Source organism: Bos javanicus, chromosome 13 (assembly GCF_032452875.1).
Source record: "Bos javanicus breed banteng chromosome 13, ARS-OSU_banteng_1.0, whole genome shotgun sequence".
Lineage (NCBI taxonomy): Eukaryota > Metazoa > Chordata > Mammalia > Artiodactyla > Bovidae > Bos > Bos javanicus.
The window spans coordinates 73,587,083-73,615,074 of NC_083880.1; the positions used below are offsets into that span (position 1 = coordinate 73,587,083).

Below are 27,992 nucleotides of genomic sequence, written 5' to 3' on the forward strand. Positions count from 1 at the left end.
GTACCCGTGGAGCCCCCTTCCCACCGCCTGCATAAGGAGCCATCTGTTCTCGGCTGAATAAACCAGCGGGGGGAAGCAGCTCGCAGTCCCCTGCCCCCCGGCCCGACCCCCGCACAATGCGCCTTTCTCCGAGGAGACGCCGCCTGGGCGCCGCCGGAGAGCGCTCCGTCTGGCCTCCCCTCCCCGTGGCGGCACAGCAAGACACACACACCGACCCCGTGGAAACCAAACTTTTTTTTTTTTTTAAGAAAAAGAAAACAAAAAAAGAAATCCTACAAAGAACTGACCGCAGCACGCGTCTTCCACATCCCCTCCCCCGATCCCTCCCCGCAGTCCGACTTCTGGTCCAGGCGAGCCCAGCTCTAGCGCAACGCTGGGAGCCCGCCAGCGCCTCCCCCGCGACAGCCTAAGCCCAGGGGGACCCAGGTTCTGTCCGGGCCCGGCGCCCAGACGGCGCCCCTGGAGCGGGGGTAGAGGGCTGGGGCCGTCCGCGGGGCCGCTTTCCTTGCCCGGGTCCGGGCCACCCGCGGCCCTCACTTCTGGGTGGCCAGCTGGTTCTCCAGATCCTCCAGGCGTGCGGTCAGCTGGGCCAGTGGGAGGTTAAGGAAGCCTCCGGGGCTCTCAGGGGTCCCTTCGTCTCCCCTCCAGCCCGCACCCGCGGACCCAAAGGATATGCTTCTGCGACAGACTCTCTAGCGCCCCCAGCGTGCGGCCCTGGAACTCCACGAGGCTTTCGCATTCGCAGGGGCTCCGAAGCTCTGTCCCCGCGCCGATGCCCTCCTCTGCCAGAGGGGCACAGACAGTCGGGGGAGTGAGAAGCTGTAGGAGGACCAGCCGGCCCTGGCCGAGGCCTCCCGATATTCCTCCACCCCGCCTGCGGCTGAGTGCGCCGGTTTGAGATTCAGACAGACCTGGGATGAGTCCCAGCTCGATAGCTGTGAGATACTGGAAAACCCATTCAAACTTTCTAAGCCGTGGATTCATTGTCTATAAAAACGGATACAATGAGAAAACCTATTCGTTGGGCGGTGCTGAAGACTCTATGATTTTCATGTATGTCTTATGTGGGTACCCATCTCAGAAGGTTTCTCAAACCCTGGTGCTCATTGGACTCACTAGGAGATCTTGTTAAAATATAGATTCTTGGACTACCCTGGTGGTACAGTGCCCAATGCAGGGGACACGGGTCCAATCCCTGGTCCAGGAAGATTCCACATGCCTCAGAGCAACTAAGCCTGTGAACCACCACTAACTCGAATCTCTATGCAACAACTACTGAAGCCGTGCACCTAGAGCCAGCAAATTGCAACTATTGAGACCACGTGCTGCAAGAACTACTGAAACCTGAGCGCCTTAGAGCCTGTGCTCTGCAAGAGAAACCACTGCAATGAGAAGTCTGGGCAACTGGAGAGTAGCCTCTGCTTTCCACAACTAGAGAAAGACTGGATGCAGGAAAAAACAAAACAAAACCACAGCACAGCCAAAAACCAAAATATAGATAGATAAAGAGATATAGATAGATAGATGATAGATAGATAGATTCTTATTCTTAACGGGGAAGGAGCAGAGATGCTGTATTTCTAGTAAGCTCCCAAGCGGTACTGATGCTGTTGGTCCACGGACCACACTTTGAGTTGCAAGAGTCGACAGAAATACGGTCGAAATGAAACTGAATGTGGTGATGGGCATATGTTGCTAGTGGCTAGTTTATTGGAGGGTGAAACGTTAGAACTGATACAAGTAAACACTTTATACTGGATTTCAGTGGTTCCCTAGGTCCATGAATCAAGGTAAATTGGAAGTGGCCAAACAGGAGATGGCAAGAGTGAACATCAACATCTTAGGGATCATTTGTTCTCAAGTGTGGTCCCTGGACCAGCAGCAGCAGCATCACCTAGGGAGTTATTAGAAATGCAAATGATCTGATTCTACTCCAGACCTGCTGCATCAGAAACTCTGGGGTTGGAGACAACAATTTGTCTTTTAACAAACCCTCCAGGTGCATCTGATGCACACCAATGTTTAAGAACCACTGATTCCAGTCTATTTCCTCACACATTTCAACAACTCTGAAATCAAAATACGCGCCTTACAGTTAAGTCCGGCATCTTTATTTTTTTTTTTTAGCAGTATAGAAAATAATAGTGATTCTTACAATGGATGGTATCTTAGATTCACTAAATTCTGTAAATGTGTGCCATTTTGAATACCACAGCACAATGCCTGGCACTTGGCTTTCAATACAGAGTTGCTATGATTTAAAAATTATATCTTAGTCTTGTATGTACCCTCAGCAAACTGCTGTATGTTGCGTCATCAGTGGTATTGATAACAGCCCCAGAATGGCTCCTAACTTTGCAGGCGGGGAAACCAAGGTCCGGAGAGAGAGGAGGATCTACCCAAGGTCATCCTTCATCGGTTGGTGAAGATACTCAATCACAGAGGCCAGATTTCGGTTAGAATTCTAGAACTAGAGGCAACCTGGGGCAGCCAACACCCTGCCCTATCACAGAAGAGGAAAGGTAAGGGAGAGGTGGGGGTTAAGTGACTTGTCCAAAGTCACACTTCATGGGACATAAGAGTTAGGGACTTCCCTGGTGGTCCAGTGGCTAAGGCTCCGTGCTCCCAATGCAGGGGACCTGGGTTTGATCCCTGGTCAGTGAATAGATTCCACATGCCACAACTAAGAGTTCCCATGCTGCAGTTAAAGATCCTACGTGCCGCAACTAAGACTCAGCACAGCCAAATAAATAAATTAGTAAAAGGACAGGAAGGGCCCTGAAGGAGAAGTTAATCCAGTGTCTCCATAATATCCTCGCTAATTATTAGAATTAGCCTGGAGAGAGGAAGAGGAAGAAAGGTGTGTGTGTAGGTGTGTGTGTATATATATATGTATATGCATATACATACATATATATGTATATATACATATATACAGAGATATTTTAAACAGATTGTCCAGGCCCAGCATAGCCCTACTGAACCTGGCTCTAGAGTGGGGCCTGATTATCTAAAAGAAAAGTCACATTGTAGGCCTGGGTTACAGTCTAAAGACTCTATGGTAAAAAAAAGTCACCCCCTGAGAAATTCCCTATATTACCTATAAAGGTACTTGTACACAAAATTCAAGCCCATCCTCCCTCCACAAATAGAGTTGGTCCCCTTTTCCTTAGCTGAGCACCATATGAAGCAGATGGATTGAATTTATGGGATATATACATTTAATATGCCTCCCAGATGGTGCTAGTGGTAAAGAATCCGCCTGCCGATGCAAGAGACAGCAAGAGATGTGGGTTCCATCCCTGGGCCGGGAAGATCCCCTGGAGGAGGAAATGGCAACCTACTCGAGTATTCTTGCCTGGAGAATCGCATGGACATAAGAGCCTGGCAGGTTATAGTCCATAGGGTCACAAAGAGTCGGACAAGATTGAGCGACTAAGCACACGTATATTTAATACACATCTTTGTGTACTTGAAACACGCCCAGTCCTGCCCCTTTTCCAGGTCTTTCCCTGCCCCTTCCCAGGTGAAGCTGAATTCCAGCAAGATAAACGGACTTATGATGTGGCTCCCCTTACCAATGCTGAATTGGGCGTGCCTTTGAAAAAAATCCACTCCCCAAATTATTCTGAATTCCCGCCAATTTGGGCAACAGATCACTTAGAATTGTGCTTCTTAAACTTAGTACTAATTCCCTGAGGGTCTTGTCAAAGTGCAGCATTGTATTCAGTAGGTCTTGAGAGCGCTGAAAACGCTGCAGTTTTAACAAATAGCCAGGTGACAGCCCTGCCGACGGTCCAGGGACCACACTTTGAGTAAGGAGGCTCTGACCAGCGAGCCCATCCCACTGTTGTCGCTCAGCGAAGGGGGCGCGAGCGAATAGGACCGGGAGGTCTCGGAGGATGCGCGGCAAGAGAAGGGGCGGGGTCCCGAGACGGCTGCGCTCACCAGGGCAGATGCTGCCTTTGAGGTTCTCCAGCAGGTGCGTCATGGTGCTGAAGTCCGGGGAGTAGGACACGTGCAGCTCGGCTGGCTCCGAGGCGATCTCTCGCAGTTCTTCCTCCACGGCCTTGCCCACGCCCACGGCGTACATGACGATGCCTGCGGGGTGGGGGGAACAGAGGGGGCGCCCTGGGCTTAAGGAAATCTGCCTCCCCGCGTCCAACTCAGCCTCAGTCAGCCCGGCCCTCGCCAAGCCCACCTTCCTCCTTGGCGCGCGCCGCCCACACGGAGATGTTATCCTGGGAGCGGCCGTCGGTGAAGACCAAGCCCACGCGGGGCACGTTGAGCGCCCGGGGCCGCGCTCCCTGCGCCTCGGAGAAGCTGTGCTCCACCATGTGGCGCAGGGCCAGCCCGGTCATGGTGCCGCGCTCCATGTACTCCACGGCCAGGACCGCCTGCTTCACCTCGGCCGCGGTGCCGTAGCGGCCCAGCGGGAACTCGGTGCGCACGCGGCTGGAGAACTGCACCAGCCCCACGCGCGTGCCCTCGGGGGACACGTCCAGGAAGTCCACGATCTGGTTCACGAAGCGTTTCACCAGCTCGAAGTTCTGCGGGCGGACGCTCTTGGAGCCATCAACGAGCAGAACTAGGTCCACGTGGCCTTCCCGGCACCCTATACCTCACCGGAGGAGAAGAGCTGGGAGTGAGGGCGGGCAGCAGCCATTTGCTCATTCATTCATTCATTCGCAAACGTTTATTATATAACAGATGCTGTGTGTGAACTCCTTCCTATGCCAGGCACTGTGCTAAAATAAGAAAAACTAATCATCACATCATCATCATTGGCATCCTCATCATCTTTGCCATTTACTAAGTGCTTAGCACGGGGCTTCCCTAGTGGCTCAGTGGTAAAGAATCTGCCTCCAATGCAGGAGCCGCAAGACTCGGATTTGATCCCTGGGTGGAGAAGATCCCCTGGAGGAAGGCATGGCAACCCACTCCAGTATTCTTGTCTGGAAATCCCACTCCAATATTCTTGCTGGGAAATCCCATGGACAGAGGAGGCTGGTGGGCTACAGTCCACGGGGTCACAAAGAGTGGGCCACGACTGAAGCGACTTAGCAAGCAAGTGCTTAGCACAGGCCAGGCAACCTGCTAAAGGCATCTTTTTCATCATCATCATCACAGTAGCTACTGTTTACGATCATCTACTATGTTAACCAACAGAATTCTGAGCACTTTGCCTCCCCTTTTCTCAGCCAGTGACCTTGCTAGGCCCCAAGGGAGGTTCGACAATAAATGAAACATAATCCTGATCCATAAAGAAACAGGGATGAAGCACAGGGGTCACATATGCCATTAGTGACCATCAAGGGAAGTGTTTGAATAGAGGGGCATGCAGGGAGCAAGGTAGGATTCTTCCTGGAGTTGGTGAGGAAGGCTGCATGGAGGTGGTGACAAGTGATTTGGTCTTCAGGGATGAGTAGGAGTTCTCCAAGGCAGGAAGGGACATTCTAGATGGTGGAGGCAATGTGTGTAGAGGCATGGAATCCAGGAGCCCTCAACACGTTTGGGAATGGGCGGGCCAGTACGGATCAAATATTTAAGTCTGGCAGGAGACAGGATGATGGGGTTGGCTGAAGCAATATTTTAATGACCTAAGGCAGTGGTTTCAAAAATTTGACCACAACTCATAGTAAAATAATAATAACGCATTATGATGCAGTTATGTGCCATACCATGCCATGCTTCAGTTGTGTCTGACTCTTTTAGACCCTATCGACTGTAGCCCGCCAGGCTTCTCTGTCCACGGGGATTCTCCAGGCAAGAATACTGGAGTGGGTTGCCATTCCCTTCCCCAGGGGATCTTCTCGACCCAGGGATTGAACCTGTGTTTCTTACATCCTCTGCACTGGCAGGCGCGTTATCACTAGCGCCACCTGATAAGCCCATGATGCCCTTATACTCACGTACAATTAAAACTGAGTTTCATGAAACAATACTTATTCTTTCTACATACATGTAGTAAACTCTATTTTCTTTTTTAAAAAGAATTCTGACTTATAACCCATTAACTTGATTTTGTTATCCACTATGGTTACACCCACCACTTGTGTAATCTACTATGGTTACACCCACCATTTGAAAAACTCAGGGGTAAGGCATTTGATCTTTATTTTGTAAGCACTGGTGAGCCACAGAAGGCTTTCGAGTAAGGGAGAAATGTGATCAAATAGTGTTTTTGAAATTAACTTTGGCAGCAGGGTAGAAGAAGGCAAAGAGGTAGAGGCAGGGCACGGCAGAGCCTCCAACTCCACCACACACACATTTACACCACATGCAGGGGTCACAGCAAGGAAAGAGTTAAGGATGCTCAGAATGGGGCAGGGGGGCAGACGCAGGCAGAATTAGCCCCCTTCCACCCATAACTCACGGCTGCAGCTCTTGCCGTCTGCCTGGAGCTGCCGCCCCTCAGGACACACGCAGCGGTAGGAGAAGCCCTCACTCACACACTGGAACTCACATCCATGGTCCACACCATTGCAAAGATCCCGGGCTGAAAGGAGAGACAAGTCAGGATGAGTCAGGGTGGACTCCACCAGCTGAGATCCCTCGCCGCTCTGCACAAATGGAGAAGACCCCGCCTCACCCTGACAGCTCCTCCCGTCGGGCAGCAAGTCATAGCCCTCTCTGCAGCGGCACTGTGGCCCACCATAAATGCTAACACAGTCATGCTGGCAGCTGTGGTTCCCAAAGCTGCAGTGGTCAATGGCTGGTGGGAAGGAAGAGGCAAAGAAAGACATACATCGGTTCTGATTGGAGTCATCAGAGACCTCAGCGTAGGATACCAGCTGGGGGCTGGCTCATCCCTGCAGCTCCTCTGTTCCTGCTGGAGTACAAAGCCAGCTTGGCACCGACAGAAATAGGAGCCAGGCATGCTGACGCACTGATGCTCACAGCCATGGTCCCCTTCAGTGCAGAGGTCGAGGGCTGAGGAAATGGTGAGGTCAGCCTGGGCCCGGGGGCTGCACTTCTCAGCCCTGACAGCACAACTGCCTGGGAGCTTTTTACAAACACCTATGCCTGGGACTCACCTGGTTTCCCAGTGGTTAGGACTCCACACTCCCAATGCAGGGGGCATGGGTTCAATCCCTGGTTGAGGATTTAAGATCCCACACGACGCGGGGCATGGCCAAAAAACACAAATAAATAAAAATACTTAGGCCTGGACCCCAACCCCCAAAGATCCTGACTCAGTTAGTCTGGGGTAGTACCCAGGCATCTGTGATTCTCCAAGTAGAGGCCTCCTTCCTACTGAGCCAAGCAGCCCTCCCAGCTCAAGCCCCAGCATGCCCACTACTAAGCCAGGAATAAGAATGGGACTCCACAGCTGTAAGAAACAGGGCTTCTGCCCTCAAGATGCTCATTAATTCACAGGGGAGGACCAGGCTTTGCCGTTTAACCTGTCTGAGCCTCCATTTCCCCCTCTGCAAAATGGGAATACAGTCAATGGAAGAGGGCATGTGCATGCTAAGTCACTCTGTTTCCAACTCTTTGCAACTCTATGGACTTTAACCCGTCAGATTCCTCTGTTCATGGGATTCTCCAGGCCAGAATACTGGAGTGGGTTGTCATGCCCTCCTCCAGGGGATCTTCACAACCCAGGGATCGAACCCACGTCTCTTACATCTCCTGCACTGGCAGGCAGATTCTTTACCACTAGCACCACCCGGGAAGCCCTAACAGAAGAGAACAATTGCTATTTACACCCACCTTCTAAGAAGGGTGAACTACTGCACTGCTGAGCATCTTGATGATTTCAACGTATAGATATGGCCTAGAGCTGAACTGAGGAATAAGGACTAGAGAAAGATGGGCTGCTCTGTATAAAAGTGTGAGAATGTGGGGTTCCTAGAAAAGAGATGGTGAGTGGAGAGAGGGAAAAAAAGAGCAAGAGAGATGGTGTGGAGATGAGTAACATGGATTGATCCCTATATAAATTCCCTATAGTGTGGTGACTAAGCACTTTCAGAATCGAGGATGCCTAATATTCATTTATAAATAAAGGATGTTTCATTTTCTGTGTGTATGTTTGACTTCACTTAGATGTAAATCACATCTCTGTCCACCCCCATTATTTAGTAAAATAGACATATGCACAACTTACACATACACACATGCCCTTGTGTGCACAAGTGTGTAAACCAGTGAAGAGGCTGACTTACATGCATAGCAGGCATGGACTGAGAAATTGAGAGAGGACCTATAAATCAAATGAATTCAGTAGAAGCTCAGAGCGAGAGGGGACCACAGAATGTAAGCACTTAGAATTCCCAGAGATCTTGAGGAAGATTTTGAATGTTCACAGGTCTTCAAATAGGGTTTCAAGCCAGCCTTTTCTAAGCCCCCAAAACAAGAAGATCCCAGCTGACATCTCGATTACTGTAAACACAGAACTTCTTTTTTCCAAAATGTTGTGAGGTTGAGAGATGATATATGTAACAGTCTTAGTTCAATATCTGATGCTCACTTGGCATTCAGTAAATGGCTCAATTCAGTTCAGTTGCTCAGTCATGTCCGACTCTTTGCGATCCCTTGAACAGCAGCACACCAGGCTTCCCCGTCATTACCATCTCCCAGAGCTTGCTCAAACTCATGTCCATTGAGTTGGTGATGCCATCCAACCATCTCATCCTCTGTCATCCCCTTCTCCTCCTGCCTTCAATCTTTCCCAGCATCAGGGTCTTTTCAAATGAGTCAGTTCTTCAAATCAAGTAGCCAAAGTATTGGAGTTTCAGCATCAGTCCTTCCAACAAATATTCAGGACTGATTTCCTTTAGGAGTGACTGGTTGGATTTCCTTGCTGTCCAAGGGACTCTCGAGAGTCTTCTCCAGCACCCCAGTTCAAAAGCATTAATTCTTCGGCACTCAGCTTTCTTTATGGTTCAACTCTCACATCCATACATGACTACTGGGATAACCATAGCTTTGACTAAGTGGACCTTTGTTGGCAAAGTAATGTCTCTGCTTTTTAATATGCTGTCTAGGTTTGTCATAGGTTTTCTTCCAAGGAGCAAACATCTTTTAATTTCATGGCTGTAGTCACCATCTGCAGTGATTTTGGAGCCCAGGGAAAATAAAGTCTATCACTAATCCATTCCAGTAAATGGTAGCTGCCATTATGATCACAGGACTGAACACACATATATTCCGTACATGGAGGGGGGGAATTCCAATTGCATAAGCCAGGTACTGTGTGTCATCACTTTTCAGAAGGCAAAAATGAAGAACCAGGCTTTGAGAGATTGCAGGTGCAGAGAGATGAGGCAAGAGCAGCCCAGGTGAGCAGCTGGGAAAGAATTGAGATGCAGAAGCAGAAACGAGCATCGTGGGTGGGGAATATAGGGGATGTATGTATGGAAATTCCAACAGTGTCTAAATAACAAAAACAGTAAAGATATGCCTCTGAAAAGGCTTGGGAGGTGTTTTGGAGCCAACCAAGAGATGTGCCTGAAAGAGGGAGGAGAGAAGATTGCAGAAAGTCCACTTAACCGTGGGGTCAAGACTTCTAGCCCTTGTCCCACCAAGGACTTGTGTGACCCCAAGCGATACTTTTTCTTTCCTAGACCTGAAAAGTAAGGGAGCTGGACTTTGACTTCCAAAGGCCCTGCCAGATTCACTCGACTGATATTGGGTCAATAGGAAGCTGCAGAAGGTTCAGGAGCAGGGAAAGTGCAGGATGGGGGTAGTTCTCACCCACACAGCTCTTGTTATCTGCTGCTAGCTGGTAGCCAGGGTTGCAGGCACAGTGGAAGGTGCCCCGGGCGCTGACACACTGGTGCTGGCAGCCGTGTCCCCCCTGAGCACACAGGTCCTTTCCTGAGGACACACAAGAGTAGAATCATCAGGGAACAGAGGGGGAGAACACTCCAGCAAGAGACAGCTGGATGGGGTCAGAGGCAGGCCCCGTGCTCCAGGATGTCTTTAGATGAAATATGACTCGTTTGAGAGGGGCCCATCCAGGGGAGGGCTTAGGGAAAATATATGGCCTGAGTAGCCCCTGTGAGTAGGCTCTGAAAACCTGGGCACCTAGCCAGATGGGTCAGGGGGATAAGGAAGGACTCCGGGGAGTTAAGTAGAGGAAGTCGAGAAATCAAGTGAAACTGAAAGTCGCGTCCAACTCTTTGCGACCGCATGGACTGGGTCCATGGAATTCTCCAGGCCAGAATACCGGAGTGGGTAGCCTTTCCCTTCTCCAGGGGATCTTCCCAACTCAGGGATCAAACCCAGGTCTCCCGCATTGCAGGCGGATTCTTTACCACCTGAGCTACAAGGAAAGCAGCAAATGACAATGACAAGAACACATCTGGCAGCATTGTGGGAGGAGCCAGAACAAGAGTTGTTGGGTCCTGTCCAGGTGGACGGGGCTTGGCTCCTCTAGGAAGGCGATGGGGCTCAGTCGTTAGGGGTGGTGCTTCTTGCGTAAAGGGGCGGTTTTGGAGTTAGACAAACCCGTGGAAACCACCATGGTTCTTCAAGGTGGGTGGGCACGATAAACGTCGCTCCTTGTTGCTGGGAAGCCTTAAGCAAAACTGGGCAGAGCTGGAATTTGACACAGCCCGCAGTGGGCCACTGACTCGTTGGAAAAGACCCTGATGATGGGAAAGATTGAAAGGCCGGAGGAGAAGGGGACGACAAAGGATGAGATGGTTGGATGGCATCACCGACTCGATGGACATGAGTTTGAGTAAACTCCGGGAGTTGGTGATGAACGGGGAGACCTGGCGTGTTGCAGTCCATGGGGTCGCAAAGAATCAGACACAACTGAGTGACTGAACAGAACCGCAGTTGCCAGGGCAACGCCGGGGCCTGATGGGCGGGGCTAAACGTGATGGGCGGAGCCACCGAGAGGGGTCAGGATTTCACTGCGGTGGGAACAGGAATCCGAGCGGCGGAGAGTTGGGGACTCTGTCCAGCGCTCCCATCACTCACTACACAGCCGGCCCTGGAACTGCCGGCCGAACTCCTGGATAAGGTCGAAGGACTCGACGAGGAAGACGTGCTCGTTCAGCGGGGGGGACGCCATGGCGCGCAGGGAGCCCACGTCGGCGCGCTGCACCCCCACGGCGTAGATCTCGATGCCGCGGGCGCGCGCCTGAGCGGCCACTTCTGCCACGCGATCCTGGGGCCGCCCGTCGGTCACAATGACGGCCACGCGAGGCACGTGCGCCTCCGGCGGGCGCGCGCCCTCGGCCACACTGAAGGCCACATTCATGGCGTACTGGATCGCCAGCCCGGTCATGGTGCCCTGCGCCAGCGGCACTAGAGCGCGGATGGCGCGTTCCATATCCTCGCGGCGCGAGAAGGCTCGGAGCGGGAAGACGCTCTGCACTTGACTCGAATACTGGATCACGCCGACGCGAGTGGCGTTGGGCCCCACGTCCAAGCTGCGGAGAAGGCCCACCAGGAACTGCCGCATAGTCTCGAACTCGAAGGGGCGCACGCTGCGCGAGCTGTCAATCACAAACACCAAATCCAGGGGCCCAGAACTGCACCTGGGACCTGCGAAGAGATCAGGAAAGGCTCTCTTAGGTTAGCAAAGCCTCGAGTCCCGGGAGAACCCTCAGGGAAACCCAGAGCGGAACATGCTCTCCCGGCGTAACTGCGCCCAGCTCAGAATTAACCTTGCAAATGCAGGTTAGATCCATCCACTCGCCCAGCATTTGCTGAGGGCCTGGGGAAGGAGACTGCACAGAATCTCTATCCTACAGCTCTGAGAGCTACTCTGAGGAGGTATTATCCATTCGGAGGGTGGACAAAGGGATGTAGCAAACTCAAATGCCTCTAGGAGCCAGGCAGGCCACGTAAATAAAGGAGGGAATGTATTGGGGTTAAGACGGTGGACATCCAGAGAGCCCATATGGTTCCTGAAGTGGGCAGCCCAACCAAATGTTGCCTTCCAGCCCTGAGGATCCCATGTTAGCAGATCTTTAGTCTTTTCATGAGAAGCCCCAAATCGTTTTTTTTTTTTTTTAATGGGAAATCGCCTACTTTTTTTTTTTTCAATTAACTTTTAAAAATGAAATGCCAACTGGGCAGTTCTGTATGAGCCCAACTTATCTGCCTCCAAGCCACATCATACAGACTGGGGAAATTGAGGCCCACAGAAGTGAAGCTGTGAACTTGAACCCAACCCCTTAGAGTTCCAAAGCTCTTCCTTTTCTCTCCCTGGTGTGCAGTTGGCTGCAGATCGAGAACCCGCTTTTGTTCCCTTCCCCGCCTGCTGGTGAGGATGGGCCCTGGCTCACCTGCCAACTGCAGTTGGGTTTCCCAAGGCTGGAGAAGGAGCAGCAACAGGGGCAGCAGCGAATATAGAAGCCCCCTCATGGCACTCAGCCAACAGAGAACGGAGGTGTCGGAGCCTGAAGAGGAAAGAAAATGATCAGAGCAATAGTGTTTACAGAGCTGTTATTCTAGGTGATGGGCATTTGGAGGGGGAGGAGGGTCATGGGTTTATTTTACTAATCTCTCTAGTTTCGTGCATGGTGAAAATTTTCATTATAAAAAAAAATTCATCACAGTGAGTTTGCTGCAAACACAGGGAATTCTGCTTTTCAGAACTGTAGAATAGTAAATAAATAGAAAGTAGATTTAAAAATATACAAAAATGTAAAAGGAAAGGCCTTTCCTCAGTGCCAGGCACGATGATAAATGCTTTTCATGCACTGTGGCATTTATTGAGTCCTCTCAACAATTCTGAGTCCAAGGCTGTTGCTGTCCCCAGAGTATAGATCAGGAAAGAGGCTCAGAAACTTCACTGCGTGTACCCAAAGTCGCGTGGCAAGAAAGTGACTCCTCCAGGATATAATCCTACGCCTATGGGGTTCCAAGGAGCAGCCGCGTGACTCTTTGCAGAGGGAAGCCATTCCCCAGCTCGCCCCCTCCCCTTTGCACACAAGGCAGCTCTGTGTGGCTGTGCTCCCACCCACCACCACCCCACCCCTCGACTCAAACAGGCAGGGCCCCAATGCAGGCCTGCTGTCGCCTTGGCCGAAACCCACCACGCGGATAAACTTGTGACTTGGTACCGCCCCTTCCCGCCTGCTCTCAGGAAAGGTCTCCAGGGGGCGCCCTCTTGAGTCTAGCTGTGTTGGCTAGGTGGCCGTGGGAAGCCCACATCTGCCCAGCAGGTGCTCCTGCCCAAAGCAAACAGGGAGCCAGGAGCCCCAGGGCCTTGGAGATAAGGGTGGAATATATCCAGCGCTAGAGCAGAGGAGCAGAAGTGCGCACGGTGGGCTCCGGGGACAGTGGCATTGGACGCCCCCGGACTCGGCCATGGACCCCGTGGGGGCAGGTGAGCGCTCCCTCTTGGCCCTTCGCGACGCCAGTTGAGAATCACGAAGGACTCCCATTGTATAGATGCGAAAAGTGAGGCCCAAGAAGGTGGCCCGCCAAGCTGCAAAGGAACCTAGGACTCCTGGCTCCCGTTCTTCCTTCAGAGCGACCTGGCAAGCTGGTCCTTAGGCGTCACCTCTTTTTCTTCCATTCCCTCCCTGGGGTCCCTACTCCACCCCAATCCCCTCGCCCCTTGCTGAAGCTGTGCTAGCCATTTTTATGTTTCTGTTTCTTGGCAGAGGGGGCCAGCTGCCCCTAATCCAACCGCAGCCCCGCCCCCTCCCCAATTCCGTGAATGATTCTATTCTGAGAAAGGCCGGGTGCCTGTCGCTCCCTCTAGGCTCCCTCCCCGTTGCGGATCCTCACCTCCTTTGCCTTTCAGCGTCGGTAGAGGAACAAATACCCCTCTGGCAGAACCTGTCGTGGGAGGGTGACTAAGCCAGACGTGCCAGCCGCTCCTGGAGGTGGGCGGGTGTGGAATGCCTCCTCCAGCGTGGGCCACAGCCCAGCCGGGGAGCACCCCTGGGGAGCACGAGGGTACAGGCACAAGGCACCTTGGCCCCCTCCCATCTGTTCCTGTCTGCAGAAGCTCCTGGGCCCCTAAATCTTAAGTTTCCCCTCCTCCTGCTCTTGGCCTGATCCAACATCTCGCTTGGCACCCCACCTCCACCCAATCCTAGAAAGTCAAAATAGGGCTTGCGTCCAAGTTCATCACCCTTCCAAGTCCTCATTCCTCATAGAGGAAGGAGCCAGGACCAGAGAGAGTAATGTCTTGCCCAGGTCACACAGCAGCGTGGCAAGGTGACAGGACTGACTCCAGAACCCGGAGCTCCTTGAGGGGGTTAATCCTTGCTTTAAGAAATGCCCTTAGGATGGAGAAAGTGGATTCTCGAGGGAGGAGAGGTTTGTGAATAATTCAAGAGTTGGCTGAAGAACAAACACTTCGAGGACGTTCCGGGGAACGGGTTGAGGCGGGGCGGGGGTGGGGGGGTGGGGTGCCGGGGGTTCCTAGAGGGAGGAGATTGGGGGTAAGGTCCCCCTTCTCCGTTTTGGCGGCCGTGCTCTTGGGGACTCTATTTGGAGAGGGCCCTGCAGAGGTGGGGAAGGGCACTGCAGGTCAGACGGGGCACCATAGGCGGTGCAGCCGCGGCTAAATACGGGCGCCTGGTCTGGCTGGATGCCTGCTCCCCGCAGACCCCTCGGCACCCCCGGGCCCTTTGACTCACCTGAGCCTGCCGGACAGCTCAGAGGCGCGGCCGCAGAGCGGAGCCGACGGGCGGAGCCTCCCTGGCAGTTGGACCAGGTACCGGCGCGGGCAGTGTGCCCGAGGTGGGGACAGCCAGGCAGCTGGAGCGGGTGGAGGCGGCGGCCGCATTTAACCCGGGGGCCGGAGGGTGGGGAGGGGGAACGCGGGCCGCGACCCCTCCCACTTGCAGGGAGCGACCCCACCTCCCTCTGAGGGCTGGGGCGGGGCCAGCGCGACGCCCCCTGCTCCCGCCACCCCTGAAGCCACAGACGCGAGCTGCGGGGCGGGAATCGAGCTCCCGCGGGAGGCTGGGCGGCTACGCTCTCCGCAGCCGGAATGCGTTGGAAGCCTCCGAGGCCCTTCCCCGGGGAGAGCCCCAAGGGGCGGAGCGGGGCCTGGCTCGGCCGCCGGCTGCTTGGCCCCGCTTCCGAGGGCGCGGCCGGGCTCTTGACCCCGCCGCCCCTTTCAGGGGTGGAGAGAGGCCCCGGACTCTGGTTCTGGTCCTGCAAGGAGGGATAAGGGGTTCAGAAGGGCAGCCTGAGGCTTCATGGCTCTCCCCAGGCCCCACCTGGTGGTGCCTCGGATCCTGCCCTCACGGACGCCTTTCCACGTTCTCTGCAATTACTGAGGTCCTGGGCCCAGCCATCCTCGCCCATCAAAACACCTTGGCGGAGAAGACCCAGGCCCCTAGGCCCTGACTGGCCCCCTCCACAGCCGATGAAGGCCCTGTGTTCAGGGGGAAGGAAAGCTGAGACAGCAATAGACGCCTACTCTTGGGACATAGGGGGTTGGGAGTGTTGCTTTAACCCGAAAAATACGAAAATATTCCAAGATCCTGGGCACACAGTTTGGGGTGCCCGTCCATTTTTTTCAGGCATCTGCTGACCGGCCAGAGAGCATTCTTCTGGTCCGGGGTCCAGCAACCACTCTCCCCTCCTCTCTCTCCTCGCCCCCACCCCCAAACCGCATCAGGACTGCCCCGGGGTGGGTCCCCTAAGGGTGCTGGGAAGCCATGCGCCCTTACAAACTCAGCCTCCGCCTCAAGGCCGGCACAAGTGAGGGCTTTATGCCGCTGGGGCCTCACCCCAGGGCTCCAGGCTGCAGTGGGCGTGGAGCCAGACCTGCGGAGTGGCGCCTGGGTGGTCCCGGTGGTCGCCACGAAGACCTCACTGAGCACCATACCACCCAAATATTTAGCCCACAGCTTACACTCAAGTCGCCTCTCTTGTCTAAGGCTTCTTCTCTGCCGAGGGGGCAGAACTAGGAGGGTTCCTTCCTCCCATTCATTTACTCAGTCTGCCCACTTGGGTCTCTAAGCTCCCTGCTGCGGGTGCCCGGCCCGCCCCCACCCAGTCCCAGGTCGTCTTCGGAGCCCAGTGCGGTCCTGAGGGAAGGCGTGCGCCGCTGCCTGCAGCAGCAGTGCGAGCAGACGGTTTGGATCCTGCACGCCAAGGTGGCCCAGAAATCATACGGAAATGAGAAGAGGTAGGTCCTTCGGTGGCCCTCCAAGGTCCCAGGGCCCGCCTTTAGCCCTGTGGTCCCCTCCCTGTTTCGCTTCCCAGGCGGTGCAGGTGGTAAAGAGTCCACCTGTTAAGGCAGGAGACACAAGAGACATGGGTTCGACGCCTGGGTCGGGAAGATCCCCTGGAGAAGGAAATGGCAGCTCACTCCAGTATTTTTTTTTGCCTGGAAAGTTCCATGGACAAAGGAGCCTACAGTCTATGGGATCGCAAAGAGTCAGACATGACTGAGCACGCATATGCACGCTCACCACACACAGAACCCGGAGAGGACGCAGGGCTCTGCTCGCAGCCAATCAGCGGCCTTTTCCCCTCAGTCACCATGATCCCCGACTTTGACCTGTAGCAGAACCACCCTGTGAATCTACAGTCCCCATTCACTCATTCACCCATTCATTCATTCATTCCACAACTGCCTACTGAGTGCTTATCATGTGTCAGGCTCTCTGGCACTGCTGGGCACCCAGCACACAGTTGGACAAGACAGATACGATGACTGCCCTTGTGGCATCTTTGCTCTAGTGTGAGAGAGACAGACAATAAACACCTCACAAATCAGTGAAGAAGATGCTCCCAGATGAGGATGAGAGCTAGAAGGAAACAGAATAGGCAAGGTGATAGAAACTGAGGGGCAGGGGTGTATTTAGCTAGCAAGGTCAAGGTGGTAGGAAGGCCTTTTGAGGAGATGACATCTGAACTAAGACTTGAATGTGAAAATGGAGCCAGACATGAGGAAATCTGGGGGGAGCATATTTTAATTAGAAGCAATGAAAAAGGCAAAGACCTTGACTCACTTGGTACTAACTTGGCCTGTTCGAGGCCAAAAGAAGTCAGAGTGGCTGGAATTAGAGAAGGAGATGGGTCATCATAGGAAGTGAAGTTGGAGAAGTAAGCAGGGGCCAGATCATGTAAGTACTTTGAATTTAAACCACTGGAGGATTTTAAGATAAGCAACATACCCTAAAAACAGGGGAAAAAAATTAAAAAAAGCAACCCCCCATTTGGCTGTTGTGTGAAAAACAGGTCGAAGGAGGGTAGGAGTGGAAGCAGAGAGACCAATGGGAGGCTGATACAGTGGTCCAGGCAAACTGATGGCAGCTGGGACAAAGATGGAGGTGGTCAGAAGTCAATGGATTCTGAATATGTTTTAAGGTGGTGGATAGGACTTTCTGATGGATTGAGTGAGGAATGTGAAAAAAAGAAAAGAAAGATTCGGGTATTAATGGGGTTCACAGTCGCGGAGAAACTTGGAGAGATGGAGGAGGAAATCAAGGATTCCGTTGGCTTTCTGCTATCTTTGAGACGCCTCAAAGGCAGGACACTAAAGTGGAGATGGATATACGAGTCTGGCGCTTACATGTCTCCGCAGGTTCTTCTGCCCGCCGCCCTGTGTCTACCTCGCAGGTCCGGGCTGGAGGGTGAAGCCAGTGCCGGGCCAAGGTGAGGGCGGACTCCAGGGCGGCCGGGCGGCTCAGTTTATAAGTGGACCAGCCACTCTGCAGGGCCCGGGAGCGGGGCGGTTCTCAGGCGCAGTCTCGCCGCGCCCTCTGGCGGCGAGAACTAAGGTTGCCTGGCTGACACCTGAGTGCTTCCAGAGCCGGCTCCCATCCCTTTGCAGCCCACCAAGCAGGGCAGACTGGGCCCCTGGTCTGCGGTTACATGGGACTAGACGGCGCGTCCGGCAGCGCCGCCGAGACGCAGAAGTTGAATTTCGAAGAGCAGCCCGACTCCAGGGTGAGAGCGCATGGCAGGAGGGGGGCGGTGGGGGTGGGTGGGCTGCGATTCCTTCTCCCATCCTCACCTCTCCCTTGGAGGGGACCGGAGAGGGGAGGGGGCTCCTTCACTCCCCCTGCAGGAGCCAAAAGATAGGTGGGGATGCGGAGAGACCAGGTTTCTGCCTTGAGGCTGAGTCCAAGAGCTTGGACCTGTCATGTTACGTCCGACGGGGCGGGCGTCAGATAACTGGGGGAGGTGGGCTCATCCCGGGACTTAGGGCTGCGATGAGACGACCCTGTCCTCGCGAACCCGGTAGGAATTCAGTTGCGCCAAGACTCTGTACATCTCGGACGCAGACAAGAGGAAGCACTTCCGACTGGTGTTGCGGCTCATGCTCCGAGGCGGCCGGGAGCTGGGCACCTTCCACAGCCGCCTCATCAAGGTCATCTCCAAGCCCTCGCAGAAGAAACAGTCGCTGAAAAACACCGACCGTGAGCGGGGGCGGGGCCTGGCCGCGGGGCGGGCTTGGGGAGGTGCCCCAGGTCTGCAAGCTGCTTGATTTGGGAAGGGGGAGGGGGAGAGGCCTGGGAGCCGAAAGCGGGGCCGGGTCTGGATGAATGGGTGTGGCTTAGGTACCCAATTTGAGGTTGGGGGTCCCCAAAATAGCTGGCATGTGCTGAACCGAAGACAAAATATAATAAAAAGGCAGAGGAAATTCAGTTAAAAATATTTATTCAGTGCCTGATGTGCATTGCAAGTGTCTGTTCTGGAGGAACAGCCTAGCCTAACAGGGGAGAGACACACATAGCTGATCAAAGAGACAGTTGGAGATAAGCCCTGGATGCCAAGTGATAAACCCCGGGGCTAATGGGTTTGAAAATACAGGGGGGAAAAGCCTGAATGACAATAACACCATCACCCTCCCTGGAAAATGGAAGGGAGAAGCTGGGGAAAGGGGGCCTTTCTTGGCAGGCATGTACATTCATCACCCTGTTTGATGCTCATCCTTGTAAGGTGAGTGGTAGGTGAGGAAAAATGAGACGCGGAACATCCATCCATTCGTTTAAGAAATGTTCCGGCCTTGGACTTCCCTGGCAGTCCAGTGGTTAAGACTCTGTGGTTCCACTGTAGGGGACTCAGGCTTGATCCCTGGTTGGTGAACCCTAAGATCCTGTATGCCACTCAGTGGGACCAGAAAAAAGGAAAAGAAAAAAAGAAATATTGGGGCCCATCACCTTCCAAATGACTTGCTTAGGTTTGCCCACCTAGAAAAGGGGTCCAGCCAGCATTTGAACTTGAGTTGATGTGACTCAAGCCCACTCCCACCCCGCACCTTGTTTGCTTTCTGTTAAAAACGTTGAAGGATGTCTCAGATTCAGGCAGTGCGCTGGCTGGCCGCTGGTGTGAGGACAGGGCCAGGGAATGCTTAGTGGGTATAGTGAGATGGTTTTAAGTGCAGATTCTGGAGCGAGGTGGCCTGGGTTTGAATCCTGGCTCTGCCGCTGGCTAGCTGTGTGGTCTTGAGGGAGTTGTTCTCTTGAGTAAAGATAATATTATCTACTGCAGAAGGCTGTTGAGAAGCAAAAGAGCTAACTCAAGTTCAGCATTTAAAACAGTATCTGAAAAACAATGAACGTTAGCTATCATCATTATGATAATGGATGGGAACTTGGGTGAAATATACATTGAGCACCCACAGTATGCCTGGCACTGTGGGGGAAGAGTGGATGATGGCCCAGTGCTTTCTCCCCGGGTGCTCAAAATCCAATCAGAAAGCAGAATGGTGGCTCTGAATTTGTGCTAAAGGATGAAAGAGATCAATATTAAACCGTAGAAATATACTGCTATTTCACACCACCTGCCTTTTGCTTATACAGTCTCCTGAGCAACTCCTACCTACCTCGTCCTCCCCAGCTAAGAGTATAACCTCCTCCAGGAAGCCTTCTGGAACCCAGCCAGCCCTTACTACATCCTACTGAAAGTTTCTATTTATTCCCAGTCCCCACTCTGAGACTGTGAACTCCTCCAGAGCAAAACTAGATCTAATTCACCCTTTGGTGCCTGGCACACAGCATAGGGCATTTAGTAACTACTTGTTTTTCCTGCCCAGGCAGCGAAAAGGACCAGACAGAGGTACAGAAGCAGGATTATAGCAGGTGCTGGATAAATAGCCATGAGACAATGAATTCCCAGGCTAGTGTGTCTGGGAATTTGAGCCAGATTGGCTCAGGGGACAGAGGGTGGGAACTTCACTGGCAATTCCAAGGGGCCAAGCCAGGCCCGGGCACTGACTCCACCTCCCCTCACAGTGTGCATATCCTCGGGCTCGAAGGTCTCCCTCTTCAACCGCCTGCGCTCCCAGACGGTCTCCACGCGCTACCTCTCCGTGGAGGACGGGGACTTTGTGGCCAGTGCACGCCAGTGGGCTGCCTTCACTCTCCACCTGGGTAATCCCACAAGCAGGCCCGGGGCTGGGCACTTCACATGCATTCACTTATTTCATCTTCACCACAACTCATCCAGGGAAGTAAATGTTGCCCCATGGAACCAAGGCTTACAGACACCAAAAGACTTGTCAAAAGTCCTAGTGAGTCAGTAACTGAACCCAGCTACTCTGACTCCGGCATCCAATCCCTTTCCCCAGCTCAGCCCCTGCCCCCAGAGCACAGGCATTCTAAGGATGGGCCACAGAGGGTTTCTCCAGGCTGAGAAATTTCAGCCTGAGCCACCTCTCTGTGTGCTAACCCTGCCCATAAGACCCTTATGTGACGCGAGGCGGAGCCAGAGGCAGAAGGATTTGGGACAGAAGCTTAGAACCCCTGAAGCCCTCCTGCCTTCTGTTTATTTCTCAGCTGATGAACAGTGTTCCCAGGGGGACTTCCCGCCTCGAGAGGGCTACGTCCGCTACGGCTCCCTGGTGCAGCTCGTCTGCACGGTCACGGGCATCACCCTACCTCCAATGGTATGGGAAGGGAGGGCATGGCTGGACGGGTCACCCCAGATCCGTCCACAAGGGAAGGGCTGAGGGTGAGCACCCAAAGCATGATGACCCCTATCCTCAATGGGGACACTCAGCGTTTGTGGGAGCTGTCATGGTGAGGGGGCGGATATGCCAGCAATATTCCAGCATTCTGCATGGCTATTGGGGTAGCAGAGAGCTGGCTGGGAGGGCAGCCTGTGGGCACCCAGGCACCCTGCTGCCACACCTCCCCCACACTTCTGCCATAGATCATCCGCAAAGTAGCCAAACAGTGTGCCCTCCTCGACGTGGATGAGCCCATCTCGCAACTCCACAAGTGTGCATTCCAGTTTCCCGGTGGCCCTCCAGGAGGAGGCGGCACCTACTTATGTCTCGCTACAGAGAAGGTGGTGCAGTTTCAGGTGAGAAGCAGAGACTCTCAGCACCAAGCATCCCAGAAAATCAGAACCGCAAAGAACAGTAGGATGTAAGATCACCATTATCAGCACCATCGTGGTTGCTACTCACTGAGCAACACTGCCTCCTATGGAATGTTAGACATGAAGACTATCAGGATAGAATCAGAGAATGTAGAAAAAAATAGTAATAGTAGCATTGAGCAATGCTCCTTCCCAAAGGCCATTAATGTCATAGAATGTTATGATATAAAATTGTAGGGGGATTCCCTGGTGGTCCAGTGGTTATGACTCTGCACGTCCACCGCAGGGGGCTGGGGTTCCATCCCTGGTCTGAGAACTAAGATCCCACAAGCCCAGAGGCACAGGGCCAAGAAAAAAAAAATTGTAGAATGCAAATAAAAATCAGTAATAAATAGTACTTTTGGCTGGTGGCTCAGAGGTTAAAGCATCTGCCTGCAATGCGGGAGACCTGGGTTCGATGCCTGGATCGGTAAGATCCCCTGGAGAAGGAAATGGCAACCCACTCCAGTATTCTTGCCTGGAGAATCCCATGGACGGAGGAGCCTGATGGGCTACAGTCCACACGGGGTCGCAAAGAGTCGGACACGACTGAGCGACTTAACTAACTTTTGAGTATTACTGAGCAAAGATGAATTATGGACTGTTAAGACATAAGATTGTCAAATATGAAAAACTGCTATTATTATTAAGCAATACAAAGAACATTATCATGGAATGTTGAGATAAAATCATAATACGTAGAAAATCACATTATTATTGAGCAGTGTTGCTTCTGCTGCTGCTAAGTCGCTTCAGTCGTGTCCGACTCTGTGCGACCCCATAGATGGCAGCCCATCAGGCTCCCTGTCCCTGGGATTCTCCAGGCAAGAATACTGGAGTGGGTAGCCACTTCCTTCTCCAATGCATGAAAGTGAAAGTGAAGTCGCTCAGCACCCCATGGACTGCAGCCTAGCCTACCAGGCTCCTCCATCCATGGGATTTTCCAGGCAAGAGTACTGGAGTGGGTTGCCATTGCCTTCTCCATTATTGAGCAATAATCCTTCCAAAAGCATTTTAAAGTGTTGGAATGTTTAGGGCACAGGATTGCACAATGTTTTTCTTTTCTTTTTTCTTTTTTTAATGGAATTCTAGAATTCTAAGAACATAGATCTTTAGAAACCAGCTAGTCCAGCGAGCTGAGGTAACTCTAAATAGAGAAATTAAAGGTTTGGTCCGAGCTCGCAGGGCAGGTAAACCGCAGAGCCCAGGACTGGAACGTTAGGAATGCGGAAGCCCGGGCCTTGCGCCGGCTGGCTGCGCTGAAGGCCGCCCCTGGCCGCAGCTTCTTCTCCATCCCCTGGGGTCTCCCCTCAGGCCTCCCCCTGCCCCAACGAGGCCAACAGAGCGCTGCTCAACGACAACTCTTGCTGGACCATCATCGGCACCGAGTCGGTGGAATTCTCCTTCAGCACCAGCCTGGCGTGCACCCGGGAGCCGGTCACTCCCGTGCCGCTCATCAGCACCCTCGAGGTGAATCCGGGCGCTGCGGGCCGCTGGCCGGCGTGGATCCTGACTGCTCTGGGCGGGGCGGGAGTGCAGGTGAGGGAGGGTTGCGAGCTCTCAGCTTCACCCCCCCCCCGCCCCCCGCTTCTCCCACACCCCTTGGTCTCACCCTCCCCCAGCTGAGTGGCGGGGGCGACGTGGCCACCCTGGAGCTCCACGGTGAGAACTTCCACGCGGGGCTCAAGGTGTGGTTCGGGGACGTGGAAGCGGAAACCATGTACAGGTATGGGGGTGGGGGGTTTCCCTGTCTCCCAGAGAACGGAGCTGGTGGGGAGTGGGGTGCACGCCATCAGCATCGCTGCTGCCCCGATCTCGATGCCCCACCCCCAGGAGCCCGCGGTCCCTGGTGTGTGTGGTACCCGACGTAGCCGTCTTCGGCAGCGACTGGCGCTGGCTGCGCACACCCATCACAGTGCCCGTGAGCCTCGTGCGCACCGACGGCCTTTTCTACCCCAGCGCCTTCTCCTTCACCTACACGCCCGAGTACAGCGCGCGGCCGGGGGCCCCGGGCGCCCTGGGGGCGCCCGCCGCTGACGCCGACGCGCTCCTGGAGAGCATCCATCACGAGTTCACGCGCACCAACTTCCACCTGTTCATCCAGACGTAGGAGGAGCGGCCTGGACGCTGAGACGTGGCCGGGGGAGGGTTTTCTGGGTCCTGAGCCCTGCCCTCCGCCTCGGTGCTGCGCAAGTGAAAGCTGAAGACCGACTTGCAGAAAGCTCTCGCCCTAGAAACCTGGCCCTGCGGGTCTTTCACCGGTTACTCCCTCGTCTTTTCCTTCTAGGAGGACCCCGCCCGAGTGATGCTCCCTTTGTATCCGGTCAGGAGTGTGGTTTTCTCTATCATTGTCTTTTTCACTCTGACATTCTCTCTCCCGAAGTAACTATAGTTTTTTTGTTTTTTGTTTTTGGCCGTGTCACGTGGCCTGTGGGATCTTAACTCCCAGACCAGGAGTGGAACCCGTCCCACATGCGGTGAAGTGCAGTCTTAGTCCCTGGACCACCAGGGAGTTTCCTGTAGATCTCTCTTCTTTGTGCATCCCTGTCCCTGCATCTTTGTTTCTCTCCATCTCTCTGGGTCTGGCATACAGTTTCACACATTGTAAAAAGCCTAGAGCAGTGACCCTCCAGGCAGCTGTATTTCCTGAAGGAAGAAACGGGTGATATTTCACACACATGGGGCATGGGCTCACGCTTGCCCTGATGGCCCCAAAGCACCAGGTCCTGCCTGGAACATTGGGTCCCACTCCAAGCACCAAGTCCCTTCTGGAGCATGGGGAACCTGTCCTGGAGTGCTGGCTTCCACCCTGCAGTACAAAGCTCAGTCCTTTCCTTAGTCTTTTTCTGGCTGGAGCCAGGCACAGTACCCATTCAGATGTTTGCCCTCTGGTCCACAACTTTGGTGGCTGGGTAGGTCCCTGGTGTAGTGGTCAGGTCTTGCCATCTTAATTGTCTACCCAGGCATTTCTTTCGCAGGCCTGGTAAGATGCAATCAGTCCTAAGGGTTGGAGATTGCTCTGCTGTGTTAGCATCAACTCCCAGCCAGGGCAGGGAGTGTGGTACTCCCTGTATCTGTATGACCCACCTCCTCCCAGAGGGAGGTGGCCCAGTGTGCTTCCCCCCACATACACACAGAGTAGAGGACAACATGTATGGTGGAGCAGATAGCTCACTTGTGATACTTCCTGGAGGAGCAATGGGGTTCAGAGGTAGCCAGCATCCCTGAGCCCCTGTCCCTGCTCTGGGGACCACCTGCTGCCTCTGGGCAGGCCCAGGGGCAACCACAAGACCCAAAACAAAACTTTCCCAGGACAACTCTAGGCAGAACTCATGGGATCTGCTGGGCAATAATCAAGAAAGAGTAGCTTCTTTGGATGGAGCCTAGGGATAAAATTGCAATTTATCACTGCCCAGACTCTCCACCCTCTGCCAAATGTGTGCCCCACAGGGAGGAACCTGTGTCATGGAGGGTCCTGACTTGGGCTGTGGAAACCATGACACAGATATTGTAGGTGCCAACTACTTGTACCAGCCCCTGGGGGTGCCGAAAGGGGAGAACTGGTCTGAAATGTGGGTCAAGGGCTCTCACCCTTCTGAGCCTTTCTTTATGCTCTAAGTTCATTTCCTAAGATGCTTTCCCCAGAACATGGAAACCTCTGTGAAAAAGAAGAAGCTGATATTTCCCAAGGGGGCAAAATGAGCTTTGCTTTTAGAGTCCTCAAACTCTTGGCTAAGTTCCGTTCTCTGCCATCAGCAGACTGAAACCCACAATGATGGGAAAGAGAAACTTGTTCAGTCTGCCATGGCCCCTGGGAGTGGATCCTGGCTGAGGAACCCAGGGAATAAATGGATGGAAAATGTCCTCCACGTGAGTGCCCGTCCCAGGAGAGTTTGAGCTCACTGCCCTGTGAGATTGAAGCAGGAAGCCACTTGTAAAAATGCTAAAAGGTCTCTCGGGGAGTTGGGGCTCAAGGGCCTTTCCAGTTCTGCCCTCAAGAACTTCCTCCACCACTCCACCAGGCAGGAGTCCCGGAAGCCAAGGACCTAGCTTGGCCTGAAAGCCCAGTCATGCAGCTCTATTTTTCGCACTTTCTGCAGGACACTCCCAGACCCTTGGTCCCACCTACGAAAGTCTGTGCCCTCAGAGCTCCAACCCTGGCCTGTCTTCTGAGTTTCAGCTGCTGGACTGTCCTGGGAGGTCTTCTCTCCCCCAAGCCTGAATCTGTCTAACATCAAACTACCCTCCCTCTCCGTCTTCCTTGCTAGAAGAGGCTTCCTCCTCCACTCCACTACTGCTCTGTTCTCCAAACTCATCTCAGACAGCGCCTTCAAGATTTCCCTAATTCGGGACTTCCCTGGTGGTCCAGTGGGTAAGAATCCATCTGCCAATGCAGAGAACAGGGGTTTGATCCATGGTCCAGGAAGATCCCACATGCCACAGGGCAACTAAACCTGTATGCCACAACTACTGAGCCTGGGCTCTAGAGCCATTGCTCCACAACGAGAGAAGCCACCTCAGTGAGAAGCCCGCACACCGTAACTAGCGAAAGCCAGCGTGCAGCAGCAATGAAGACCCAGCACAGCCAAAAAAAAAAAAAAAATCCCTAATTAGACTTAATATGGTGATCGTTTGACACTGTATTCAAATATTGCATCATTATGTTGTACACAGAAACTAATATAATGTTATATGTAAAAAAAAAAAAAAAAAGTGTCCCCAAGGCAAGACTACATAATTGGCAGGCCCAGGGCAAAATGAAAATATATAACCCCTTGTTCAAAAATTATACAGACTTTCAAGACAGAGATAGCGGAGCATGAAATCAAGGCAGGGCCCTGCCAAGCACAGGGTCTTGTGTGCCTGTCAAGGTCACAAGCCCACGAAGCTGGCTCCGGCCCCAGGCTTTCCATCTTGTTTTCCCATAGAATCCCACTAGAGCCATGTACTGCCCACCTTGGATTAAAGGGCTTTATGTACACGTCAGTTGTCCGCTCTAGACTGTGAGCTTCATGTGGGAAAGAGCTTATCCTGGTGTGGCCTAGGAGGTACATTGCAACGCTTGAACACTGAATAAGTGCTCAATGAATAAGAGCATGGGATTGTATTGAAAGGGAAAGGGAAGTCGCTCAGTCGTGTCCTACTCTTCACGACCCCATGGACTGCAGCCTACCAGGCTCCTCCGTCCGTGGGATTTTCCAGGCAAGAGTACTGGAGTGGGATGCCATCGCCTTCTCCGATTGGGATTGTATTGGCAGCTATTAAATTTGGATTTTGCAAGTGCAGTGTGAAACCAGCAGGTGGCACTGCTGTCCTCCCAAGCATTGAGTCTTTATTCATAGTTAAACAGTTCGTGTCCTTAAAGATAATCTTCACTTTTTCATGTTCTCAGGATCAGAACAAAGTTGAGAGTCATTGCTGTCCTCCATATTTCATCCTCATTTTACAGATGGGGAAACCGAGTCTCTGAGAGAGAAGACCCAGGAAACAGAGCAGGTTGATGGCAGCATCTGATTTGAATCCTATACTTTTGATGCAAAGTCTGGGGCTCTGAGATTCTTTTAATTTTCTACTTCATAGTCTTTAACACTCTTAATTCCCTGCTATGTGTAGGTAGCATATGTGTATGTTACAAAGGGCGGGATTGGGGGTAGGGAGTGGATGGGGTACATAGTGTATTCTTGCTGTGAATAAGGTAAAAATCTGCATTCCCCAAATCTCCCAGTTTACCAGCACTCACGCTGCCTGAGAGCCCACTGGGGGGTAAAAAAAACACAAGTCTTTTGGTTTAAGTCTTCTGGGAACATTGAACTTTGAGCTTCTCTCTCTCTTCTGTTTCTTTGAAGTTGAGTTTCTTTAAATAGAAATTCATCATGACCACAGTATGGGTAATATTCTCAGACACCTTCCTCCCTGGGGAGGATGCTGATGGCTGTGGGCACAGACCATGAAGATGGCAGAGGAGAGAGGAAGTGGTTTTAAGGGGAATGAAACCAGCAGGGTGACATCTCCTGAGTTTTGCAACAGCAGCCCTGACCATATTCACCCAAAAAGGTTCAGACCTGGCTCTGTTCCAGACCCCAAGGGACAAAGGCAGGTTGGACAGCCATGCCACAACAATGATTTCAGTGGTAAATTGGTGAACACCTGTTACAACTGGTTGCTCGCTCCCTGGGGTGGGGAAGGAGCAAGTAAAGTTCAGGGGTGAGGGTGGGGGCTAAGGCAGAGCCTTGGGACCAAGTTCTTTATGGACTCACTGGTGCTAGAATCTTAAAGTGGGACCCACTCTGCCAAGTTCATCCTAAGCCCCTGTCAGGTTCTAAGCATCCCCTCCCCACCCTGGCTGGTGTCTGTAAATACACACCCCTAGCACCTCATCCCGGAGGAGGCAATGGCAACCCACTCCAGTACCCTTGCCTGGAAAATCCCATGGACAGAGGAGCCTGGTAGGCTGCAGTCCACGGGGTCACGAAGAGTCGGACACGACTGGGCGACTTCACTTTCATGCATTGGAGAAGGAATTGGTAACCCACTCCAGTGTTCTTGCCTGGAGAATCCCAGGGACAGAGGAGCCTGGTGGGCTGCCGTCTATGGGGTCGCACAGAGTCGGACACGACTGAAGTGACCTAGCAGCAGTAGCAGCACCTCATCCTGGGTGGGAGTATCCTGGACTCAGCTGGTTTTGTGGTCCCTGACTTACCACGGTTCCAATTATGATTGTTTTCACTTTACCT

General features: G+C 53.1%; 2 protein-coding genes across 4 annotated transcripts; one reads left to right on the forward strand and one right to left on the reverse strand.

Annotated features, from left to right (window-relative positions):
- Positions 1-219: 219 nt before the first annotated feature.
- On the reverse strand, positions 220-14,648 carry MATN4 (matrilin 4). Of its 3 annotated transcripts, XM_061437714.1 has the most exons (11): positions 14,565-14,626; positions 13,705-13,755; positions 12,252-12,365; positions 10,936-11,505; positions 9,700-9,822; positions 6,593-6,715; positions 6,377-6,499; positions 4,202-4,615; positions 3,949-4,101; positions 675-782; positions 220-592 (listed from the first exon to the last, which is right to left on the reverse strand). In XM_061437714.1, exons 3-11 carry the CDS (start codon positions 12,328-12,330, stop codon positions 534-536), a joined length of 1,752 nt encoding a protein of 583 aa, XP_061293698.1. In that variant the 5' UTR covers positions 12,331-12,365; positions 13,705-13,755; positions 14,565-14,626; the 3' UTR covers positions 220-533. The 3 variants fall into 3 exon arrangements, with proteins under 3 accessions (XP_061293698.1, XP_061293696.1, XP_061293697.1); XM_061437712.1 differs by lacking the exons at positions 220-592; positions 675-782 and having other exon boundaries at positions 3,428-4,101; XM_061437713.1 differs by lacking the exons at positions 220-592; positions 675-782; positions 13,705-13,755 and having other exon boundaries at positions 3,428-4,101; positions 14,565-14,648.
- RBPJL (recombination signal binding protein for immunoglobulin kappa J region like) lies at positions 13,279-27,743 on the forward strand. Its single transcript, XM_061435511.1, has 12 exons — positions 13,279-13,297; positions 14,491-14,641; positions 15,944-16,069; positions 17,474-17,544; positions 17,723-17,838; positions 18,137-18,311; positions 20,130-20,267; positions 20,673-20,782; positions 21,049-21,201; positions 22,573-22,728; positions 22,881-22,984; positions 23,092-27,743. Exons 1-12 carry the CDS (start codon positions 13,279-13,281, stop codon positions 23,366-23,368), a joined length of 1,596 nt encoding a protein of 531 aa, XP_061291495.1. The 3' UTR covers positions 23,369-27,743.
- Positions 27,744-27,992: the final 249 nt, after the last annotated feature.